Below are 20,048 nucleotides of genomic sequence, written 5' to 3' on the forward strand. Positions count from 1 at the left end.
CGAGAGGGGTCGGTGTGCACCGACCCCTCTCGCTCTCCAGGCTTCAGGAAGCTATCAGCAAGCCTGGGGAGCCCACGGGAGTTCCTGCAGGGCTCCCTAGGCTGTGGATAGCAGCCTGCTGCCCGGAGCGCGGGGTGCGCTGCAGCCGCGGCTGGGGGGGGGGGAATAATTTTTTTCTCCTTTATTCCCCCCCCCCCAAAAAACTAGGTGCGTCCTATGGCCCGGTGCCTCCTATAGGGTGACAAATACGGTAATAAAAAAATGTTATTTATATCCTGCCCTCCCCAGCCGAAGCCGGGCTCAGAGTGGCTAACAACAGTAAAATAATACAGCATTCTAAAATCAATTCATTGTAAAATCAGTTCAAATCTAATTAATGGCAACCATTGGGCTAGAGTTCTGTGAGGATTACCAAAGGAGGGAGTCAGGCTGTGCCCTGACCAAAGGCCTTGTGGAACAGCTCTGTCTTGCAGGCCCTGCGGAAAGATGTCAAGTCCCGCAGGGCCCTAGTCTCTTGTGACAGAGCGTTCCACCAAGTCGGGGCCACAGCCGAAAAAGCCCTGGCTCTGGTTGAGGCCAGCCTAACCTCCCTGTGGCCTGGGGCCTCCAAGATGTTTTTGTCTGAAGACCGTAAGGTCCTCCGTGGGACCACATGTTTGCTTTTTCACAGCCCACCAATCACTGTGCTGGTTGGAGTGTTGATCCACCTATGGAAATCTATTTCTGGATGTGGACTGGTTTTGAAATAGGTGCCTGTTGCCTTATTCCACTAGCGGAACGGGACAAACAAGCACGCCTGTTGCAGGAGATTTTCAAGAGAAATCTTTGGAAATAAACATGTAGGAAAGATGAACCTCACGCCACCCCCCCCCCCAAGCAGCATGGAGAATTATTTAGAAACTTTTCATTTCAGTTTTAGTCTACCACAGTTTGCCTGTGGTTACCGCTAACTGTTTTGAACAAACCAGCTTCAAACCACTGTTTGAACTGCTGTTAACTGACCATAGTGTTAGCAGCAACTGGTCACAGTAGGTGCCAAGACCAACTGTAGCTAATAAAAAAATAAAATAAAAGCCCCAGTTACTTTTCCCATCACACAAATCCATGTTACTTGCATGCTATATTTAAAAGCTTGGCGATCCATACCCCCAACATAATGGGACTACATAATACACTGAACGTAAGACTTCATAACTTTTATTGCAATATAAAAAAAGAAACGTAACAAAACATTTGCCCCCCTTTTGCTCTGCAAAATAAGCTCTGCAAATGGAATATATTCAAATGGATTTTTTTAAAAAAACGCAACATCTTTGGTAATTAGGAAATTACAAAATATTTCCATTTCCTTCTATAAAGAGCCGAGTTATCATTACCAATATACGCTGCTTATTCTTATTTACAATACTCTATGTACAGTGGTGCCCCGCAAGACGAATGCCTCGCAAGACGGAAAACTCGCTAGACGAAAGAGTTTTCCGTTTTGGAGGTGCTTCGCAAAACGAATTTCCCTATGGGCTTGCTTCACAAGACGACAATGTCTTGCGAGTTCCTCCTGGTTTTTTTCCCTCCCCCCCCTTTTTCTAAGCCGCTAAGCCGCTTATCAGCTGATCCGATCAGCAGATAAGCCGCTAAAAGCCGCTAATAGCGCTAATCCGTCAATGGGCTTGCTTCGCAAGACGAAAAAACCGCTAGACGAAGAGAATCACAGAACGGATTCTTTTCGTCTTGCGAGGCACCACTGTATCTTCTTAAATATACTTAAAGAGAAGCATACCTTCAGCTACTGATTTTATGAAATAAGGCAGCCATCGATATAATAAAGAACAATATTGCAGCCATATATGTTTTTCAAAATAACAAGGGCTAGCATAATACAACTTTCAACATTTTTTGACACTGCCAGGGCCAGAGCTTACCAAACTACTGCACAGCTTTCTGAACAGGCATGAGATGGTATTAGGTTGGCCACGAACACCACACCGAACATTAACAGACTGATCTGTTCAGGAAGTTCGCTTTTCAAAAGTTGATGATATGGAAGCTCATCATGATGGATGTCCTGGGCTTACATATAAAACCAAAGGAAATGAGAGTGTGAGAAAGAATATGGCCACACCCTCTATCACGTGACACCCAACCACTGTCACATGCCATGCGGGGCAAAGGGATTGTTTATGTATGCTAAGACTTCTCTCAGGCTCGCTTCCCATTGCATTGCTAACAAGGGCTGCAGAAGGGCTTCTAGAACAGGCCATTCACAGAGGTTGTTCACTCTTTCCCCCAGCAGGCCTGGTCAGAAGATGGGCGTGCACGTATCCAGCTTAGCTTCCGGTCAGCTCTGTTCATTCACAGACAAGTGCTGATTTTCATTAGAATTCAGTAGAACAGGGTAGTACAAAGTATAAAAGCCTTTTCTTTACACAGTGAAAACCAGCATGTTTCAGTTTTGAGCCATAAACAATACCAGAGAATTTTTATAACGAAGAGACACAAACAGCAGATTTGGCCCTGACGGTCCGGATGCAGTTTTCTGTAAAATCACATCAGCAGATACAGTGGTGCCTCTGGTTGCGAACAGGATCTGTTCCGGAGCCCCGTTCGCAATCGGAGCAGAAGGCAACCTGCGCCTGCGGGTTGCGATTCGCCGCTTCTGCGCATGCACATGACGTCATTTTGAGCGTCTGTGCATGCACGAGCAGCAAAACCCGGAAGTAACCCATTCCGTTACTTCCGGGTTGCCATGGGACGCAACCTGAAAAGATTTAACCCAAAGCGTCTTTAACCCGAGGTATGACTATACTGACAATTTACAACATATATGTACAACAGTCAACAAGCTTCCATAGATTTCCGGTTATATCCCAATGCCCTAAGAAATCATTCCAGAATCACTACTCCTTTTGGGAAAATCTCAGCATTGAAGCTAGCCCAAGATCTTAAAAATAACTGCTGAATATACTGCTTAGCATTACCTAGAGTCAAGCTGGCTTCCTTACATTTTACAAAATTATGTAACATTCCCTAATGTGTCCACGATAAAGGTTCCGGTTTCAATTCCAAGGCGTTTTCTTTGTAACCTCCTTCCCGCCCTGGATCTCTTCGAAACTGCAGCTCTTATAAAGAAGACCCTTTAACAAATGACGCAACTATAAATAGCAGCCAGCTCTTTAAATAAATAGCATTATGGTTTGTTTAGCTGAATGAGGGTACTGCATCGTCAGATTGCTATTTGGCATATAAACGGGAAGTAGTTACTCGTCTGTGCGCTGTGCCAAATGAATTTATTTTGGAGAATTAGAATATTGACTGTAATAATGTGACCGTGGCGAGGGCTTTGTTTTTTTTGTAAAGTTACAAAGTGCAGGCTGTAAACTAAAGGTAAAATGCTTTTGCATAAAGTTTTCTTATAGCGAAAAGTGTGCAAAGCATGCCATCATTCTTCTTACAGTTACTGAACATTTCTACCAGTGCCTTTAAGAAGTCAATATTCCAAAGTGTTTTGAAGAGGACTGCTTTAGGATGCAATCCACCAACCTCTTAAGGAAACATCCTTCCACTTATATTGGATTTTTGTCCCACTGGAGTCAAGGGACCATTTTAATCCAAACACGGTGGCTGAGCAGCCTATATCAATTTCACACTGTTGTGCAGAAACGCTCTTGGTAGCCGTGGCTTGATGGACTGTGCCCTCCAATACTGTTAGGGTGCCAATTATGTGGTTTCACATGAGATGAAGTGTGCAATGTAAAAAAAAAAACCTAAACACCAAAGCTTGTGTGAAATCAAGGGATGGAGGAGTTAGATGTTGCCACGCCAGTTGTGTAAGATAACCTGGAATGGCACAAACAGAACTCTGATTGCACCTCTGAGACTTTAAGGGCTGATATGAGCAACACTCACAGGAAGATTGTAATCATTTTGGCAAATCTTTATGCAATGTCTGCCCCGCAAAACATTTCCTCTCTTTCAATACCTGTGCTATTTTTCTCCTAACTGGTTTATAGCCATTTTTCTAGAGACCCTTCCGTTACAAACACCCTAACGTTTTATTGGTTTTAGTGATAAAATTGTCATGGCGATGGTTTTAGGATCTGCTCACCCCCAAAATATGGGAAGGAATGGAGGACCACACTGGCAAGCTGCTCCTCAAAGAGATTTGCCAAGACAACAGGCCTTGTACCAGCGGAAAACTGACATGCTTCATTCCAGCCCCATGTCGATGAAAAGTTACATTCAGAACAACTGACCGATAAACACGAGTTCTTCTAGAATCAAAGTCCTTGCTGCCTCGTCATCAGTGAATATCCCCGTAGCACTAAGCAAGCAATATATATTGTGTTGTTGCACAGCTAAAGAGGCGAAGGAGAAAAATAGCCCTTTTGGTATTGAGAGATGTACGGCTGTAGCTCCCAACATCTTCACATGGTTGACCTCTGACCAGCTTCGTCCAGTTTCAGGTTGCGTTTTCTGGCTGCCTCGCTGTTGAACTCCACGTCAGACTTCTCCGCGTTGCTGCAGTCCGTCATAGTCGATCCCTCTTTGTCAAGCGTTCCTCCGTTTCGGTGAGAGATTTTCAAATCCGGCTCCTGCGGGCGCTTCCAGTGGGGCCTTGTTGCCATCCACAAAACAACAGCACCAAAGACCAAGATCAGAACACCAAGAACGTTGACAAAGATGGCCTCTGGGGGAGAATCTTTATATTTATATCCACGGATCGTTCTGGAAAAAGAAAGCTGTTATAAGAGCAGCGCTTGAGACCAAACAAGAAAAACACCAAGAACTTTTTTTATTTACGACGGCGTAAATAAAAAATACTTACAAAACAAAAATAAGTTTTTCTGTGAATCCCATGAGGGCTGTCGCAATCACCGTTCCGAAGATTAGAAGGCCAAAATAAGCATGAATTGGCATCAGGGTTGCCCGAAGAGAACCGGGAGCAAAGGGAAGCAGGAAGACAGCAACACCTAGAACAAGCTACACAGAAAGAGCAAGTTATTTTACTGGTACAGTGGTGCCCCGCAAGACGAATGCCTCGCAAGACGGAAAACTCGCTAGACGAAAGAGTTTTCCGTTTTGGAGGTGCTTCGCAAAACGAATCTCCTATGGGCTTGCTTCGCAAGACGACAATGTCTTGCGAGTTCCTGCTGGTTCCCCCCCCTTTTTCTAAGCCGCTAAGCCGCTTATCAGCTGATCCGATCAGCAGATAAGCCGCTAAAAGCTGCTAAAAGCCGCTAATAGCGCTAATCCGCTAATCCATCAATGGGCTTGCTTCGCAAGACGAAAAAACCGCTAGACGAAGAGAATCACAGAACGGATTCTTTTCGTCTTGCGAGGCACCACTGTATATGTTGTTTAAACACAAACACAAGGACTAAAATAACTACTGTACAAGAATGGGAAATGATGTACCTCACTTATGCCTCACTTTTTTTCTCCAAATTCTGACTGAAAAGTTGAAAGTGTGGCTTAAATTTCCGACCTTACGAAAATGGGCTTTTACGATATCACTGCTGAAACAGACATACGGTAAAACAGAACGGGTGTCAGTGCCTGAGGAATTTTAAGCAAGTGGCTTATATTAGGGCATGGGTAGGCAAACTAAGGCCCGGGGGCCGGATCTGGCCCAATAGCCTTCTCAATCCGGCCCCCGGACGGTCCAGGAATCAGCATGTTTTTCCATGAGTAGAATGTGTCCTTTTATTTAAAATGCATCTCTGGGTTATTTGTTGGGGATAGGAATTCATTCATTCCCCCGCCCCCCAAAAAACAGTCCACCCCCCCAGGTCTGAGGGACAGTGGACCGGCCCCCTGCTGAAAAAGTTTGCTGACCCCTGTATTAGGGCATTGTCTTTCTCTCTCCCCCCCTTAATTTTAAAGGTGCAGCTTATATTTGGGTGAGGCTTATATTTGGACCAATACAGTAATTCTAAAACTGAAAACTTTAAAAAAAGAATTAAGGAAAAGGATTGAAGCAGCCATGATATATTCTCTGGGAGCGCACCCACTCACATGTTCAAGATAAGTCCCGGTTTGGCTTAGCCTTCCATGCTAACTCAGCCAAGGAGTCCTGCGGCGCTTTAAAGAATATCCAATTAATTGCGGCATAAATTTCCGTGGGCCAGAGCCTACTGAGATGCATAAACTGTCAAACACACATGCAATACAGACAGAAGCCAAGAGGAGGATGCTGTTAAAATGTGGAGCCAGAAGTCCAAGCAATGCAAAGCAGTTATGCCCTCTTGCCTTGTAGAGCAGAAAAGCAAACGAGAACCAGACAGAAGGGTAAAATATCAAATTAGGAGTGAGTGTGACTGTGACTCATTTCCAAGTCTTTCTTTTTAATGAACAAGCAAAGCAAGATGAACAGTGCAAAAGAGGGACAATAATTTTCGGCAGTGAGCTGGCCGCTCCCGGTCCTACGTCTGATGGAATTCACCTGCTCCCTAGTCTGCCTATAAACACTACAAGGAAGGAGGACAGAAGCAGAGCAGCAAGCTAAGGTCTATGCTTCCTATAACTTGATTTTTTAAAACCTCCAGGCTGTTTCATCACATGTGATAAAAATGTTCTAAGCCCAACAACTACTGTAATATGTTTTGGAAGCTGTAATGGAAATATAATGTTCCCCATAATTACCGTATTTTTCGCCCTATAGGACGCACTTTTTCCCCTCCAAAAATGAAGGGGAAATGTGTGTGCGTCCTAAGGGGCGAATGCAGGCTCTCGCTGAAGCCTGGAGAGCGAGAGGGGTCGGTGCGCACCGACCCCTCTCCCTCTCCAGGCTTCAGGAAGCTGTCCGCAAGCCTTGGGAGCCCGCGGGAGTTTCCGCCGGGCTCCCACGGCTTGCAGAGAGCAGCCTGTTCTGGGGTCGGGGGAAATAATTTTTTTTCTTTATTCCCCCCACCAAAACTAGGTGCACCCTATGGGCCGGTGCGCACTATGGGGCGAAAAATACGGTATATTAAAGGGATTTATTATTACTATTATGGTTTATGAATCGCCTTTCATATATATTTTGACAATATTTACAATCATGCAATAGAAACACACACACCTAAAAGTAGATTTAAACATAATACAAACCATCATCCAAGCAAGAAAGAGACCCAATTCCCAACCCGGCCAAAAAAGCGTGTGTTTTTTTAAAAACCCCACAAACATTTAAGTTGTTTCTGGAAATTGCTAATAGCGGAGACCTGCTGTATCTCAACAAGGATGCTGCTCCACAAATGGGCAGGCAAAAATAGGGGTATTAATTATAATTACTATTTATTATTTATACTCCACCCACCTGGCTGGGTTTCCCCAGCCACTCTGGGCGGCTCCCAGCAGAATATTAAAAACACGTTAAAACATCAAACATTAAAAACTTCCCTAAACAGGGCTGCCTTCAGATGTCTTCTAAAAGTCAGGTAGTTGTTTATTTCCTTGACATCTGATGTAAAGGATAGGGAAGAAATATTTAATGTAGTTTTCTTTGCTGTACTTTTAAGTGGAAGGCACTGAAAACCTCTAGACCAAACAGTGACCATACCCAGAAACAGATTCAGCTTATCTAAATAGTGATTAAAGAAAGGTGACAGTAATGCTTAAGCTCATTAAAACTATATCGTTTAAGACCAGAGTTCTTAACTTGTTGGCAAAATATCGCCATCATGTATGGAGCTAAGGTTGCATATTTCTGAAAATGCTACACGTTCAGTTTAAACGCTCATCATCTTACACAACAGAGAAGATGAGGTCATTTCAAGATATTAAAGAAAACAAGAACATATTTATTTAATCTTAAAAATGGTTTTTAAATAAGGATTGTCTGCCTAAGAACCAACTGCTCTGTTGCTTATTATTCTGATATGTTGTTTAGCAAGCATGAAATGAGGGCAGTTGAACATGTTATTTGTCGATGGGTTACTTCGCTCGTCCCAGCTATCTTGAAACGTCTCCCTAAGCAAATAAACGAAGCCCTCGTCAGCTAAAATCCAAGCCGGCGCATTCCTTGTGTGCACCTCCAAACCAAAGAGCCGGCCGCAACACAAGCAAGCTGGGCACTCATCCATGGAGCTGACAGACCAGTTTTGAGTGGGCACAAAGAGCGAGCGCTTTCATCCTCAAAGTAGGTCCCACCACACAGGTGCTCTGGCGAACAACGTGGGGGGAAAAACACACACAAACGGTGCTACTCGCTGTGTTGCATTCACTCTGTGAATTAGGCTGAGACCCTACCTGCCTGTAGACTGTCTCGCCAGAGTGGTGCATGCTCTAGTTATCTCTCGCTTGGACTACTGCAATGCGCTCTATGTGGGGCTACCTTTGAAGGTGAGCCGGAAACTACAACTAATCCAGAATGCGGCAAGCAGACTGGTGACTGGGAGCGGCCGCCGAGACCATATTACCCCGGTCTTGAAAGACCTACACTGGCTCCCAGTACGTTTCCAAGCACAATTCAAAGTGTTGGTGCTGAGATTTAAAGCCCTAAACAGCCTCGGTCCAGTATACCTGAAGGAGCGTCTCCACCTCCATCTTTCTGCCCGGACACTGAGGTCCAGCGCCAAGAGTGGGGCGGGGAATAAATAATAAATTATTATTATTATTATTTTATTTATATCCCGCCTTTCTCCCAGAACCAGGACTCAAGGCGGCTCACAATAATTAAAGCAAACATGAATAAAACACAGAAAGCTAACAACACATATAAAAGCTGATGCTTAGAAAGCATGTAAAATATAGCAAAGTTAAACGGATATAAAAACAAACCCCTTAAAATACGGATAAAAACAGCACAGCACTCTTAAAAGCCCTTTCTTTAAAAGCAGCCAGTTCCCAATACCCTGCAGGAATAAAACAGTCTTCACTTGCAGGTGGAAGTAAAAGGAGCCAGTCTTGATTCTCTAAGAAGAGAGTTCCAAAGGATGAGGAAACGCAGAGCTGGTGAGCTCTTCTCTTTTGTGAACAGCGGCGTCAGGCAACTTTACCAGAAATCCCAATAGCCGGAATTGATTCAGGCCCCATCAATATTTGAGGCTTACTTCTAAATCTCAGTGGCTATCTTGTGTCCAGGCCCCCACGGCTTTTTAAGCTCCTACCGTTGGGTTTCCCTTCTCACCTTTCAAGTGTTCCTGAAGAATTTCTATTATATGGGAGCTTTAGAATAAGGGTGGGGGTCCTCTGGTAGATCGGCAGGGCATCGGAAGGGCATCTCCTATTATCCCTGAAAATGCTGGCCAAGGCTGAAGGAATCTGTAGCCCAACACTGACTAGAGAGCCACAGGCTCCCTGTTCCTGCTGCAGAGCTTCACACTGAATCAAACATTTCTCTTCCTTCGTCTACCATTTTAAAGAACCATTCTGTTATGTACTGAGTTGAATAGGATCCAAAATGCAGCAGTCTGATTGGTTCTAGAACAATAGGATCCAGAATGCAGCAGTCTGATTGGTTCTAGAACAATAGGATCCAGAATGCAGCAGTCTGATTGGTCCTAGAACAATAGGACCCAGAATGCAGCAGTCTGACTGGTCCACAGGAGCCACCCAATCCAGCTCCAGGTGGAAGTGAATCCACGACCTGATTGGCCTACAGGAGAATCCCGGAATTAGCCAATCACGTGGGGCCCATTGTGTAAATAATGTATATAAAGCAGACATTCTGGGAGAACTTCGATTCCTCCTCACCACTATGAGCTGAATAAAGAGCATGAAATACACTCTCGACTCCGAGTATATTTCACATTCTAAACCACCTCAGGTACGGTCTTATATGAAATACACCTAGTGCCATCCATTATGAAGTGGAGGAAGGGGAAACTTTTAGAACCCAGGGCAGATTTTTACTTTTGAAAGGCAAAGGAATCGAAACGTTTGAACAGGAACCCACACAATGACTTTGCATAAAATCTATTTCTACCCTGCATACAGAAAGCTGTATCCTCTTTAGCATGGTGGCTTAGTACTTGGAAATCATTTTGATGCCCCCCTCCCATGAAAAGAGTGAAATGGATAGATTTTTTAATCTTGTTTTTCCTATTCAATGGCATCCTGTGGTGTCAATTCCAAGATGCTGGCAAACTATTTCTTTCTTTCTTTCTTCCCTCCCACCCCCAGCCCAGGTGTTGCTTGATTACCAGGGGGAAAGCATCTTTTAAAAAACTGCTTGAACTGAATGAATTTGTATACTGAGACTCTAGCCTGAGTAAAGAAAACTTGCACATTTTTACATAATCTATTCTGCTCACAATGAACACACGGAGTTTGGCTTACCTGCCTACAAACTGTTGCATTTCTGTGGTAAATACAAAGTGCCCAATTAAAGCAATTCAAACATAGGCCGTTCGGCTATGCAAACATACTGTTAATAAAGATAAGACAGAACAACTTATTCCACCTCTTTAAGTGCCGTTTATAAACGGTGTCTAACCTGCAGAGCATAACAAATGACAGCAGTCAGTCCGATCCAGCTGTGCAGACTGTACATGTTGGGAATACTCTTGGCATTGTGGAAATCCCAAACAGCCACCAGAGCAATAACTGCAAGCACCAGAGCGATGGTATTTAACCCAGCATGGATTAATTTCATCAGGAATTTGCTGCATTTCCAGGTCCACGGTAACCGGTACACGATGATTGCTAGAGGTGGAGAAAGAAAGGGAAGAGCTCAGAATTTTTTAGAAAACTATTTTCCCTCCCCAGAATGTTAAAGGCCGTTCTCGTGTTATTCAAATTGTACACATCAGCTTTTGAGGATTTAGCTAAGGACGCCTGGCTCAAGAAGTCGCTCCCTCTTCGAAAGCCAAAACTTGCTCAAGAGGAGTACCAGATTTTCACGTGGCACACTATGAAAATCCTGTTACAGGTAGGTAGCCGTGTTGGTCTGCCATAGTCAAAATAAAAAAGTTCCTTCCAGTAGCACCTTAAAGACCAACTTAGTTCTTGGTATGAGCTTTCGTGTGCAAATCTGGCAACTTAAAGACCAACTTAGTTCTTGGTATGAGCTTTCGTGTGCAAATCTGGCAACTTCTGTTTCAGATACACTGAAACAGAAGTTGCCAGATCCTTCTATATAGTGAGAAGGTGGGGAGGGGCATTACTCAGAAGGGTGGTGGGAATGGGTGATTGGCAGATAGCTGAGATGAGCCTGTTGACGACTCTTAACGACTGCAATAGGTCCTACAGGAAAAGGCAAGGGGTGAGAAGGTGAAAAATGGCTTAGTCATGTATATTGAGCTAAGAATCCAATATCTTTGTTCAGACCAGGTCTCTCCATGGTTTTAAGTTTGGTAATGAGTTGCAATTCAGCAGCTTCTCTTTCCAGTCTATTTCTGAAATTCCTTTGTAGTAAAACAGCTACTTTGAGATCTTGTATAGAATGTCCTGGGAGATTGAAGTGTTCTCCTACTGGTTTCTCTGTTTTGTGATTCTTGATGTCAGATTTATGTCCGTTTATTCTTTGGCGTAAGGTTTGGCCTTACGAAAGCTCATACCAAGAACTAACTTAGTTGGTCTTTAAGGTGCTACTGGAAGGAACTTTTTTATTTTGACTATGAAATTCCTGTGATGCTTCCTGCTAAATAAGCCATGTTATGCAGCAATGGAACCTGCCAAGCTGAGACATCACTTAACTTTGGCCCATTCCTTCCATGATGCCACTAACTCTTTTAACTCCAGAAACGGGGAATTCCCTGATCATTGGGCCACACTGGCCGAGGCTGAAGGAAGCTGGGCATCCAGCAACATCTGAGAATCAAAGAATTGTAGAATTGGAAGGGATCACAAGGATTCTCTAGTCAAACTCCCTTCAATGCAGGAATCGTTTGCCCAATATAAGGGCTCAAACTCTCAACTCTGAGATTCAGTTTTTCATGCTCTACTGACTGACTGAGCTACTCAATGCACATGTGTTCCCCACATAATTCTGGATACTGTCGTTTGTTAAAGGTGTTGGAAATAGCTCTGTGAGGGGGAAACTACAGTTCCTGGCATTTTGGGGGAGAATATGATTTAAATGTGTAGTGTGGGTTGTCAAACTAGCAATTGGCTAGCAGTGTGGTAAAGACACAAAGAAACCTAACCTTCGTACAACTTTATTATCTATAGTTCCTTGGAGGCGGAGGCAACTGAGAGTTCCTGAAGTGGCATGTCAGTGTAGAAAGACTAAACCCAATCCATTTTCCCCACTCTTCTCCAGTCACCTGGCCAGGAAAAAGCCAGTTCAGGAAGAAGGGGTGAAAACAGCAGTTGCTTGCTATGAACAACATCACCTTTAAGGCTCTATAGCCTTATAAAACATTCTAATTTATGTACAGCGCATGCCAAGGTCTACACATCCACTATATAAGTCATAAAGAAAACTCTGTTCCTAAATGGAATGTCCTGGAACTGGAACCAATGTATATTTCCCTATGCTATAGGAAGCACAATATTGACATTTGAAGACGTCGTCTTTTCAAGTTAACTGTACACAACCTTTCTGCAATTTCACAGCTTTTTCTTCCACCCCTCCAAGGAGCTGAAGAAAAGCACATTCAGACTGGAAATATGGTAGCCTTGTTTTCAACAGGTTGAGGGGAAGAGCGCCAGTTTAAACACAGAAGAACAAAAAAAATTCAGCTATTAAGTGCTTACATGCAGCTTCTCGTAGGAATGTTTGTATGCCAACAAGTCCTGTTGAGTCCAATGGGGTTTAATAAGCCTTTGGCAAGCAGGCACAGAGATGCTTAAAAAGTGTATCATAATTTTATTTTGGGGCAGGAAGAAGGCTGCACACAATTCTGTCCACGTAGCTCCCCCCCCCCCTTCTTAGAAGCATTTTGGCTTCCTCTAATAAGAGCCTCAAATGCTAATAAAAACCTAGTCCTGTGACAGATCACATTCTTTTGTTCCTGGCACATCCACTTACAAACCACACAAATGGATTTGCACGCTGCAATTTTACGAGCACACGTATAATATTTTATATGTGTTCGTAAAAAGCTACGTTGTGTGAGCTGTTCTGCATTACTGTGCGTCTAACGCGACAGGTAATTCAGGTGAATGCAATTGCTAAAGCTGAAGAATAATGTCACCTAACTGCGGCAAGCTGGCTGAACTGAAAACAGACTGTTGCCAAAGAATGCACATAGTTAAGTTCTTTCATTTTCCACATACCCTTCTGCTTTTCTATAACTCAATACTCCCTTTGTCTTCCCGCATTCTTGATAGGCATTCTTAGTCTTGTCAGGCTGTGAGGAGTTCTCTCCCTTTACGTTAAGTATTTACTCCGCTTCCGTCACCCTGTCCTCTCATACCCAAGTTATACCTTCTTTATGTCGCATCTTGTCAGTTTGCTTACCAAACTCCCCTCTGCACCTCAACACCATTTTATAGGGACACGGGTGGCACTGTGGGTTAAACCACAGAGCCTAGGACTTGCCGATCAGAAGGTCGGCGGTTTGAATCCCCACAACGGGGTGAGCTCCCGTTGCTCGGTCCCTGCTCCTGCCAACCTAGCAGTTAGAAAGCACGTCAAAGTGCAAGTAGATAAATAGGTACTGCTCCGGCAGGAAGGTAAACGGCGTTTCTGTGCACTGCTCTGGTTCGCCAGAAGTGGCTTAGTCATGCTGGCCACGACCCAGAAGCTGTACGCTGGCTCCCTCAGCCAATAAAGTGAGATGAGCGCCGCAACCCCAGAGTCGTCCGTGACTGGGCCTAATGGTCAGGGGTCCCTTTACCTTTACCATGCAGCAATGGGTACCCAAGTAAGAAATTTTAAATCAACATTAGGAAGCCAGGTGTTGCTCCCTTAAAAAGTGGGGGACCATAATAAAACGCAGTTGAGAAAAAAGAACTAACCATGAATAAGATTATTGTACTTCTTAATATCATCTCTGCTCCTAATCTTACTTGCCATTACCCTCTCAGCATCAATGGGGGGGGGGGTGGGAAAATCTTGGCTTTCCAAATGTTGCTGGATTACAAATCACATCATCTCTCACCAATGACCATGTTGGCTACAGCTGATGGGAACTCTAGTCTAACAAGCTCTAGAGAACCACAAGTTCCCCCACCCCATTCTAAATAGTATACTGACATAGGGACGCAGGGATACGGGTGGCACTATGGTCTAAACCACTGAGCCTCTTGGGCTTGCCAATCAGAAGGTCGGCGGTTTGAATCCCCGCAACGGGGTGAGCTCCCGTTGCTCTGTCCCAACTCCTGCCAACCTAGCAGCTCAAAAGCACATCAAAGTGCAAGTAGATAAATAGGTACTGCTGCGGCGGGAAGATAAACAGCGTTTCCATGCGCTCTGGTTTCTGTCACGGTGTTCCACTGCGCCAGAAGCGGTTTAGTCCTGCTGGCCACATGACCCGGAAAGCTGTCTGTGGACGAACGCCGGCTCCCTCGGCCTGAAAGTAAGATGAGCGCCGCAACCCAATAGTCACCTTTGACTGGACTTAACTGTCTAGGGGTCCTTTGCCTTAGTATACTGACATGCTGCAGCATAACATACAGTTTTAAGCTTAAGGCTGTAATTCTATACTGGAAAATGTCAGAAGGAAAATGAATTGATATACATATACGCAACATTTTTATATGTAACTGTGTACTTTTGTAATATTTTGTTTAAGTTGTTTGATGTTGCTTCAGTTCTCTGTACATCGCTTAAAATATTTTTAATATATTATGTGGTATAGAAATTAAATAAACAATCAACCAGACTCATATAACTCAGTGGGACTTCTGTACCGGACTGAACTGTAGATGTCTTCTTTTTCCAATTTTCTATCATAATAAATACCGTTGTTTTTAAAGTCGAATTGTAATATTGTCTTTATTCTCCAGCTTTAGTGCCTCTTATTACCGGATGCTATTAAAACTAATTGCTTTGAGAATTACGCAGAACCAACCCAGCACTTTAACTTCACCTACAGTGCAATACTATATACAGTGGTATCTCGGTTATCGAACGTAATCCACTCCAGAAGACCATTCGACTTCTGAAACGTTCGACATCCCAGGCGCAAAGGGTGGTCTGCAAAGTAAATGGAGAAAATGGGGGGGACGCAGTTGAAGCCATTCAACTTCCGAGGTGCGTTTGAAAACGGAAGCATTTACTTCCTGGTTTTCGGCATTCGGAAACCAAAACGTTTGGCTAGGGCCATCTTTAGCAGATGCGGCGCTGGGGTGCAAATATCCACCCAGCGCCCCCAAATTACCACGGATAGTGTTGGGGTGGCCGTAGCAGCACACTGCCAACCATCCGGGGGCCCTCCACAACTCTCCCCCATGCCGCTGTGGGAGAGCAATCCCCGCAGAGGCTTGGGAGTGAAGTTGCGCCCCTCCCAAGCCCCCTTGGGAGGAGAGCGCAGCTTCCCTCCCAAGCCTCCTCGGAAGGAGAGTGATCCCTGCAGAGGCTTGGGAGGGAGGTTCCGCGCCCGCCATCATTATGGCGGGCATGCAGGAAAAGGGGAGGCCACCGGCAAAGCCGCGCAGCTCCCCCACTTGCTGGCCGGCGCCCTGGCGCGACGCACCACTAAGCCCCATGGGAAAGACGGCTCTGCGTTCGGCTTCCGAGGCGCTCGGAAACCGAGGTACCACTGTTCACGTCTATTCAAAAGTCTCAGTGTTTTCAATGGAGCATATTCCAAGGTAACTGTATAAAACTTTGTAGGACTGCAGCCTTAGTCAAAACAGAAGCATGGAGAAATAAGACAATATGGATGCAAAACATTCGTTCAAGGTTGTAATCTTATCCAGTTATTTGGGAGTAAGCCCTGTTGAGCCTGATACGTCTTCTTGAGTAGACATGCAGTGTTACTGATAGTGGGCTGCATGAGGACAGCCTGTTTTTGGCCACAAATTTTGGCTGGGCAAGGGCAGGAGAGATAAAAAAAACTTAAATACTTAAGAAGAGCCTGTTGGATCAGGCCAATGGCTGCCCATCTAGACCAGTATCCTGCTCTCACAGTGGCCAACCAGGATACAACTGCAAGCAGGATACATCCCCAAGAGTAACCTCCCCTCCTGTGGTCTTCAGCAACGGCTACTGTCAAGTAGAATCATAGAATCATAGAGTTGGAAGAGACCACAAGGGCCATCGAGTCCAACCCCCTGCCAAGCAGGAAACACCATCAGAGCACTCCTGACATATGGTTGTCAAGCCTCTGCTTAAAGACCTCCAAAGTAGGAGACTCCACCACACTCCTTGGCAGCAAATTCCACTGTCAAACAGCTCTTACTGTCAGGAAGTTCTTCCTAATGTTTAGGTGGAATCTTCTTTCTTCTAGTTTGGATCCATTGCTCCGTGTCCGCTTCTCTGGAGCAGCAGAAAACAACCTTTCTCCCTCCTCTATGTGACATCCTTTTATATATTTGAACATGGCTATCATATCACCCCTTAACCTCCTCTTCTCCAGGCTAAACATGCCCAGCTCCCTTAGCCGTTCCTCATAAGGCATCGTTTCCAGGCCTTTGACCATTTTGGTTGCCCTCCTCTGGACACGTTCCAGTTTGTCAGTGTCCTTCTTGAATTGTATTACTGCCTCCAACTGTTACTGAGAACATAATAATCATGGCTAGTAGCCACAGATGGCCTTCCACTGCAATCCTTGCAAGCGTGCTGGATTGCGGAATGCGCTGGTCAAGGCTCGAGTGTGTTAATTTTCTACCAACTGCACAATGCTCCTAAGGCAGCTATTATCATCTACAGCCTTGGGCTAAAATCTTAAGATAAATCTACTCAGATTAAGTCTCTGGGTATACATGTACCAGTTTCCCACCTTAAAGGTTCATGACATTATTTTTCTTGCTCATGCACCATCCAGCTCAGTCATGGTGGATAAAATCCCCCCCCCCCCAAATTTACAACACGATGAAACAACTTAAGCAAAAACAAATCAATCCCCAAATGAAAAGAAAAATAAGGAGGCTCAAACATTCCAGTTTTCAGTTCACATCAAGTGAGTCAAACATCGGTAAACAGGAAGCACAGATAATGTTAAGCCTTCCTGGCTTGACGGAATCCAGATGTGGTTGTGACCCTGCCACAAAAAATGCAGTCATGGGAGGGAGTGGGGGCTAGAAGGCTGCTTCTTCTTCTGTGCTGCATGTTGTATAAGAAACTGATTGTGTAATTAAATAAGTGGACTACGCCTCAGAAGAATGCATTTTTGTAGCATTTTTGGAGCACACTGCTGGATCACATTTACTCAGAAATAAGTCAAGTATGTTTTGCACTGCAGAGTTCTCTGGACAATGAATGCGTTCTGCATTCTCCCTTATCCCCCCCCCCCCGGGGGGGAGTCAAGAATTCAGCAACATGGAATACTTAAAGAGCCCTGCACTCTGGGACTGATCTGTGTGTTAACAATTCTGGCTGCGTGCAACAGAGCCGGCTTTCAAGAGCTTCAACTTGTTGCAGAAAAAGCAGAAGTAGTGGCAGCTGTGATCTTAATTTTGCTTAAGAAATTGAGGCTGCAATCCTGGCCAACTGAACGCAGCAAAACTGAAGTGTTATAAAACATAGCCTTCTGTAGCTCCAAGAAAACTCAGCAATCCCCATTCAGTTCAATGGAACTTCTTCTTCATTGGTTTACTCCCAAGTCGCCACGCAGTCTTAGCAAGTGCACACTCACTTTCTTTTTCTCCTCTCCCCCCCCCCCCATTTTCAACACATTCACTGAAAACGCAAGTTCGTCTTTTCTCTTATTTTTGTCAATTTCCCACCCCGTCCTCCACGGAGTTTTCGATTCACCCTTTCTGCTGAACTTTACCTTCTTCTGTTTATTAAATTATAACCTCTATAATCGAATCCCTTGTGTTGTTCATAGCTCAAATCCTGCTCACGAGTTCATCATACACCTAATAGTCCAAAAAAAGGGCATCCATTCTTCCATAAAACACTCATCGTTAGAGGTGATCTCTGTTGGAAGCCGCCCAGAGTGGCTGGGGCAACCTAGTCAGATGGGTGGAGTACAAAAAACAAAAAACATTATTGCTGTTGTTGCAATTTGTCATCGCTCTTGATTTTGCTGTTAATTTCACCAGTTCTGCGTAGCCATAGCCATCTGACTTATCCATTCTTCTTTCCTGGGAAGTTCTTCCTTGCCCAAAAAAGAACCCTAGCTGCTGTCGCTACACACCTAAACAACTTTCAATGCTTTCTAAGCAGCCGCAGAAGTTTGGGGCAGCTGCCCTGTTGCTGAGATGCAAGCAGCCCCCTTTCTCCATGTATAATTTTTATTAAATTTTCTGTTTTACAACTTAGAATGCTCATTTAGACCTCCTTAAAATATCAGCGACTTCCCTTCTTCTCTTTCCGTGGTTCCTTTAGGGTATAATAAATCCCTGCGTATACATAAACTAAACCATTCAGTATTCCATTCTTACATCCGTCCAAACTTCTTTTACACTGTTGACTTTATCTCAACGCTGCCAACGTTTTCAAGGGTACACAATTCCCCCCCACCACATATTCAAAGAAACACTTTCCAAATAAGTTTAGAGAAGCACCCCCTCCCGCTTTCTCGACCCCCCCCCCACGCAGATTCGAGCCCCTTTTCTCCCCCCGCTTTCCCATCCCCTCGATGCCTCTCCAAGAGGCGCGCAAAGCTCTGCCTGCGGGCACCGCGCCGCTTGCGCGCTTTTACGCACCGATCCCTTGCACGAAGACGAAGCCCGTGATGAGGAGCACCGGGTGCCAGTTGAACTCGGCGTCCCCCCCGTCCCAGGCGAGCCCCTCGCGGTAGTGCAGAACCCAGACGAGGGCGAAGACGACGGAGCAGAAGCCCAGCAGCAGCGCCGACGCCAGCAGCGCCAGAAAACACCAGTAGCCCTCCATCTTCCCCCCCGACGCCGTTACGCAGCACCGCGGGCTTCTTATAGACCCAAACAAACGCCACAGACGGGGCGGAGCTGCGCCGAGGCAGCTCCAGGCAGGCAGGCAGGCAAGGCAGGCGGGACCTCCTGATTTCCTCCCCCTGGAGGGGAAGCGAGAGAAGCGGAATTCCTCCCGGGAGGATGGCGGAGGGGGAAGCCGGTCGTCCCCCCACCGGGGCTTTTTCTCCGCCCCCCTCGGGCAATCCGCTACACCCCAGTGGTCAAACTTGTGGAAACAATTTAGGAGAAGTTGTGTTTCTTTTATTTTCTTTCTTTTTTTTTTTAATTACAATTGAATATCAACTGAGAATAATTTTACAGAACAGCTCAATATTACTTGCTCTCAGAAACACTTGCCCCGTTTCCCCCCCACTCCAAAATGCTTCAAAGCCGTGGTTCCCAACCTGGGGCACGCACACGCCCCACATGGGGAGGCAATTTGCTTTTTAAGGGGGGGGGGCGATTCGAGAATAAGTTATTAAGAGTGAATTTTTTTTAGGCTTCCACATGAATAGGAGTTCACTCTTTGAATAATAATAATAATAATTATTATTATTATTATTATTATTATTATTATATGTTACGGGGGGGGGCACCAGGATTTTAGAGATGTTTAAGTGGGACTTGGCCAAAAAAGTTTGGGAACCACTGCTTTACAGCGTCTAAGACACTGTTGATAAAACAGTTTCCAAATCTTCATCAGTCCCATAGATCTTCCATAATAAGCTGGTTTTATGGATCATAGCTCAATCGCAAACAGCTCAATCTGAGATTTGCAGTTTTGAAAACTCTTGCTTTTTTCTTTTCAGATCTCGTAAATTCCTTTCATCCATACAAAGCATATAATCAAAAGTTAGGAAATCAACTTGTATAACCTGTGGTGCTTTATGGCCCGTCTGAATGACATGATTTCTTAGACAACTTAAAGCCCTTGCATCTGGGCAGCGTCCCACCTTCCAGTCAGAAACAGCACCGCTGCCTATCACCCACTTGTTTTCAATGTTTTCCTCAGCCACAAGTTTCCTCAAAATGCCTTAGGCTATGGGAGAGCGGCACATGTTCCCCAGGCAAACGAATAAAATGGAATTGGCTTCCCCGGCCGCCATCCTCTCTCTTTCAGAAACCACCAACCGAAAAGTTGTGTTTCTGAGTTTTGGTGGCTCATAATCAGGCCATACCATGAAACCATCGGAAAGATC

At 44.9% G+C, this 20,048-nt stretch overlaps 1 protein-coding gene across 1 annotated transcript; it reads right to left on the bottom strand.

The window, feature by feature from the left end:
• Nucleotides 1-1,181: 1,181 nt before the first annotated feature.
• Nucleotides 1,182-19,080, bottom strand: CYBRD1 (cytochrome b reductase 1). Its single transcript, XM_083470418.1, has 5 exons — nucleotides 18,625-19,080; nucleotides 10,415-10,623; nucleotides 4,823-4,977; nucleotides 1,740-4,722; nucleotides 1,182-1,409 (listed from the first exon to the last, which is right to left on the bottom strand). Exons 1-4 carry the CDS (start codon nucleotides 18,809-18,811, stop codon nucleotides 4,422-4,424), a joined length of 852 nt encoding a protein of 283 aa, XP_083326544.1. The 5' UTR covers nucleotides 18,812-19,080; the 3' UTR covers nucleotides 1,182-1,409; nucleotides 1,740-4,421.
• Nucleotides 19,081-20,048: the final 968 nt, after the last annotated feature.

Source organism: Podarcis liolepis (assembly GCF_965112155.1).
Source record: "Podarcis liolepis genome assembly, chromosome: 1".
NCBI lineage: Eukaryota > Metazoa > Chordata > Lepidosauria > Squamata > Lacertidae > Podarcis > Podarcis liolepis.